Consider the following 6,000-nt stretch of genomic DNA (forward strand, 5'->3'; position numbering starts at 1 on the left):
CTACACAATTATTGAAAATATATTGATAATGAAAATACAATAATTACAGAAAATACAAAAAATACAATAGGTACTAAAAATATATAACTTTGTCAATAAATAGTATAATCTCAAATAATAGTTTAATCTCTTCTAAATATTAATCAATAACTTATAACAAAAATACAATAAATTAAATTTAAAATTTTCAATAATAGTAATTTAATCTCCAATAATTATTGAAATTTTTATATTAAATAACAAAACAAAATAAATTTATACATAATTATTGAAAATACATTTTCCACAAAAGACAATAAATATTAATTTTAATATATATATATATAATTATATAATAAATACAAATTAAGGGTTTAAAATTATTATTAATAAATATAATTTTTTTGAAAGTTATTTTCTCAAATTATTGCTTCCTATAAGTGAAATTAATTATTTAAAATATCATGTAAAAATATTAAATTATTATTAATTTCAATATTATGTTATAATTATTTTTCTACTTTTTAGATTTTTTAAATTTATTACATAATTTCTTTATTTTAACTATTTAAAATCTAGTTATGTTAAATATTTTTTTTATTTAAAATATTTAGTTATTTAAATACTGAAATATATATATAAAAGATTTAAATTTTAAATATTAATTATTTATTGAATTTAGTTATCCATAAAATCATAATCTAAACTATTATTACATAATTTCATTATTAATTTTGTAATATATTAAATTATTATTAATTAAAATATTATGTTATAATTAATTTTCTACTTTGAAGAAATTTTTTAAATTTATTACATAATTTCGTTATTTTAACTATTTAAAATATAGTTATGATAAATATTTAAATAATCTATAAAATATTTAAAATTTTTTATTATTTAAATCTATTACATATTATTAAATATTTAAAAAACATTTAAATTGATAACCCGGAAAAACATAATTTAAATTGTTAGTACATTATTTCATGATATGTTTTGTAAAAAGATTAAATTATTTTTGTGTTTTTAATACATATTTTAAAGTTAATTTATAATTTTATTAGAATATTTAAATAATTGTTAAATTTTTTAGTCCAAACTTTGTTTAGATAGATATAGATAAAAAGTAGGGGAGAGGATAAATAGGAATTAGAGATAATTTAGGAGAGAAACTCTACTAAATTAGAGATAAATAGGAATTAAAGATAATTTAGAAGATAAATAGGAATTAGAGATAATTTAGAAGATAAATAGGAATTAGAGATAATTTTGGAGAAAGTGGGGGATAGTGGGGGAGGTAGTTTAGGAGTAATTTTAGGAGAAGAGATTATTTAGATTATTGGGAAAGTGAATCTCATTGGTTGTTTAAAAAATGACATGGAATTAAAAAAAATAAAAAATTCAAAAAAGGAGAAAATTTCTAGACTTCATTGTTTTAATATATATATTACATAATTTTATTATTAATTTTATAATATATTAAATTATTAATAATTTGAATTATATGTTATAATTAATTTTCTACTTTGAAGATTTTTTTTAAAATTTATTACATAATTTCGTTATTTTAACTATTTAAAATCTAGTTACAATTTAAATAATCTATAAAATATTAAATTTTTTTTGTTATTTTAATTTTATTTATTTAAAGCTATTACATATTATTAAATATTTGAAAAACATTTAAATTGATAATCCGAAAAAAGCATAATTTAAATTGTTAGTACATAATTTTGTGATATATTTTGAAAAATATAATATTATGTGTTTTTAATAAATATTTTAAAGTTATATATAATTTTGTTAGAATATTTAAATAATTCGCATTTTTTTAATCCAAACTTTCTTTAGATAGATATAGATAAGAAGTAGGGGAGATGATAAATAGGAATTAGAGATAATTTAGGAGATAAACTCCCTATTAAATTAGAAATAATTTTGGAGACAAATAGGAATTAGAGATAATTTAAAAGATAAATAGGAATTAGAGATAATTTTGGAGAAAGTGAGGGATAGTGGGGGAGGTGGTTTAGGAGAAATTTTAGGAGAAGAGGCTATTTAGTTTATTGGGAAAGTGCATTTCATTGGTTGAATGAAAAATTCAAAAGAAGGAGAAAATAGATAAATAGCTTCTCTCAAACGAGAGACATGCTGACGTGGATGAACCATTTTTAATATATATATATATATATATATATATATATTGCTTGGAATGCACTACTTGTGGAAAATTTGAACTGTGTTTATTGTTTAAGTTAGGAATTAAATCAGCTTTAACATGCAACTAAGGTGCCGTTTGATAACACTTTTTAGATGTTTGAATTTGAAATATGATCTAAAAGTTTTTTTTTTTTTTTTCAGATCTGAAATTTTAAGACTCAGGCCTGTCACTTAACCTGCTCAGACGCATTTCAAACATGGCCTAAAGTCAAAAGTACCCTTACCCCATTCTCTCTCTCTCTTTCTCTCTCTCCCTTGTCTTCCTGCCACCACCGGTGCAACTTCAAAGGCAACGCTTCTCTCTCTCAAGAGGGTGAGAAATAATAATAATAAATAATAATAATAATAATTATTATTATTTTAATATTTTTATTAAACATTAATTGTTTTATTTGTGTTATTTATTATTTATTAATTATTTTTATTAACTAGTAATTTTAATTATTTCCATAATTTTTAAAAAATATTTTAATTTTTATTTGTGTAAATTATTAATTATTAATTATTTTAATATTTTTATAGTCATTAATTATTTTTTTAATTTTAACCGTCTCATTTATTAATTAATAATTTTTAATTATTAACTTAATATTTTTTATTTGTATTTTTTCAATATTATTTTGAAGTTGAAAATTATTTTTTATGAGATAATGTGAATTGAACACAACATTTCCAAATAGTATGTTTTAGGAGTAAAATAGTAAAATCAGTGAATTCCAAATGGTTAAGGGTTGATCAAACACAAACAAAATTGCATTGATTCCTAAAAACCAAATGAGTTGTTCTATGGATGACCAAAGTATGTAAACCTTCTCTCCTGATTTCTCAATTGAGTTTACCAAATTCTCATATTTCTTCCTCGTCTCCACATGCTTGGTCCCGTAAGAGACCTTACCCGAATCATTGTTTAAAAGCAATTCCATGATATTCTTGAGGGTTGAAATGTCTTTGGCTGCCTTGGCATCTCTTACCAGAGACATGGTGGTTGAATCACTTAATGTGGTGTTAACAACAAATATATGTAATTTGTTATCGACGATTTCTCTCAACCGCATCCTCTCCGCTTCAAAGAGGAGGTATCGTTGAAATTGATCCTTGATAGAACCTGGGCTTCTGATTACCACGCAGTGAATACTATTGAAATCAATATGCTTTACAAAACAAGAGAAAACTTCCTCGAAGAAGTCCTTCAAACCCATCTTACCTCTATTGGAACCACTCCTTCCACCTTTGCATGAACCCATTGGATTTGGATTCTGATCCCCAGCTTCAATCCAAACACAAAGCGTATTTGTAGCCTTCCCCCCCACGAAGAAAACATGAGTGATCCCTTCTTGTATCAAAACCATTGCTAATTCAGCATCAACACCACGATTGCATTTCTCTACCAATGCATCTAAAGCCTCCTTATCCCAAGCTTTCTTCATTATCTCCAGAGGCTTACGTGGCTCAATTTGCAATGTGTGAAACACACCAGTTGAGACAAACTCATTCTTGGTCGTGGTCTTACCATGTACTTGCTACACTGAGCCGTGTTGATCGTATTCAAGGCTAACTACTTTGACATTGAACCTCATCTTTACCCTTATAGTATCCTTTTAGACAGAAGCCTCTTCAAAACAGTGCACCTATTTGAAGAAACACAGAGAGGAAGAGATATAGACGGAACTGGTTGTGGCCAAAGTGGTATATCTGCCAATAAGTTCCTTAGCCACTTTGCCTCGGACCCCACCAATTCTAATGCAATGAATCTGACCTCCATTGTTGAGCTGGTATTACATGATTGCTTTACTGATTTTCATGATACTGCTCTTCCACGTAGGGTAAAAACATATCCACTGGTGGAAATACTATCCTTTGAATTTGAAATTCAATTTGCATCAGTAAAGCCTTATAAAATAGGAGGAAAACCTGAGTAGTGTAAACAAAAATTTATAGTTCCTTTTAAATATTTTAACAACCTTACTAGAACTTCTCAATGTTCATTTCTAGGATTATGAGTAAGCTTACTTAATTTTCCCACAGGTATAGCTATATCTAGTCTTGTGCAATTCATTAAGTAAGACACAAATCCAATTATACTTGCATACTCCTTTTGTAAAACAGGTTCTCCTACATGTTTCCTTAAGTGAATACTACAGTCAAGAGGTGTTTTAACAGGTTTGCAGTCATAGTGTCCAAATTTGCTAAGAATACTCTCTATATAGTGCGATTGGGAGATAATAAAGTTTTCTTATTGTTTATGGATTTTAATCTTCGAGATTACATTAGCCTCACCCAAGTCTTCGGCATCAAATTTGGACATTAGAAACTGTTTTGTTTCTTTTGCTACCTCCAAACTTGTTACCATTATTAGCATATCATCAATATATAAACAGATCATGACTCCTTTATTATCTACAAATTTACTATAAACGCATCTACCAGAATCATTCCTGTTATATCCATTAGTTACTAACACATTATCAAATTTTTTATGCCATTATTTGGGAGCTTGTTTTAAGTCATATAGAGACTTAATTAGTTTGCATACTTTATTTTCTTGTCCTGGCATCATGAAGCCTTTAGGTTGCTCAATGTAGATTTTTTTCTCTAATTCCTTATTTAATAAAGTTGTTTTTACACCCATTTAATGAACTACTAGTTTGTAAAAGGATGCTATAGAAAATAAGACTTTAATTGTAGTTAACATTGCAACTGGGGAGTAGGTGTCAAAGAAATCTACATCTTTCTTTTTTTTGAAACCTTTAGCAACTAGTCTAGCTTTGAATATATCTATTGTACCATATGGCTTTAGTTTTTTCTTAAAAATCCATTTACAATCCAATGCCTTAATACCAGAAGGGAGATCTACAAGTTTCCAAGTGTGATTAGTGACTAAATAGTTCACTTTTTATGGCTTCTTTCCAAAATACTGCATCAAGTGAGGTTATGGCTTCTTAATAGGTTACTATGTCCTTGTCAGTTAGAAATGTGAACATTCCATCACCCGAGTTTGTTTCTTCCCTTTGTCTTTACTTCTCCTTAGGTCTGGTTCTTGATTCATAGAATCGGTGTTGTCTTGACTAAGTGAAATACTAATTCCTTGATTATTTAATTATTCTTGATTTCTGTTTTGGATTTGGAAGGGTTCCTTATTTATTGTTTCTTTTTTTTATGGAAAAATGTGTTCAAAGAGTTATGCATCTCGGGACTCAATTATTGTGTTGTTTTCTACAACATTATCAATTATTTTAATTACAAAGAGTCAATAAGCCACACTATTTTGTGTGTATCTAATAAACACATAGTCACAGGTTTTCGGTTCCAATTTCTTTTTATTTTAGGTTTAGGTATTTCAACCCTTACTAAGTAGCCCCAAACTTTTAAGTAGTTCAAACTATGTTTCTTGTTATGCCATAATTCAAAAGGTATTTGTCCTTTCTTCTTAGGTGATATTGGATAGCATTCATCATTTCTTTTAGAATTGCTCCCCCCCCCACAAAGTTAGAAGTGCACATTAACTAATTAGCATAACATTCATCATTTCTTTTAATGTTCTGCAACGCTTTCTACAACTCCATTAAACTCAGGTTGATAAGGGTATATGGTTTCATGTATGTTCCATTTTCTTCAAAGAATATTCTAATGGTTTCTTCATCATATTCAGTTCATCTATCTGTTCTAAGTCTTTTTATTTTCTTTCTTAACTAATTTTCTACTTCAGCCTTGTAGTTTATGAAAGATTGTTCAACTTTATCTTTTGATCTAAGTAGGACTAATTTTACATATCTAGAAAATTCATCTGTAAAGGTTATA

At 26.6% G+C, this 6,000-nt stretch overlaps 1 protein-coding gene across 1 annotated transcript; it reads right to left on the reverse strand.

Annotated features, from left to right (window-relative positions):
• Positions 1–2,369: 2,369 nt before the first annotated feature.
• Positions 2,370–3,629, reverse strand: LOC148876734 (protein PELOTA 1-like). Its single transcript, XM_088968059.1, has 2 exons — positions 3,012–3,629; positions 2,370–2,378 (listed from the first exon to the last, which is right to left on the reverse strand). Exons 1-2 carry the CDS (start codon positions 3,627–3,629, stop codon positions 2,370–2,372), a joined length of 627 nt encoding a protein of 208 aa, XP_088824185.1.
• Between the last annotated feature and the right edge of the window lie 2,371 nt (positions 3,630–6,000).

The sequence above is a fragment of the Nelumbo lutea genome, chromosome 1 (assembly GCF_056320005.1).
Source record: "Nelumbo lutea isolate HS-2025 chromosome 1, American lotus-T2T, whole genome shotgun sequence".
Taxonomy (NCBI): Eukaryota; Viridiplantae; Streptophyta; class Magnoliopsida; order Proteales; family Nelumbonaceae; genus Nelumbo; species Nelumbo lutea.

Coding starts and splice junctions, on each gene's coding strand:
- LOC148876734 (XM_088968059.1), bottom strand. CDS start 3,629: ATGAAGAAAGCTTGGGATAAGGAGGCTTTAGATGCATTGGTAGAGAAA.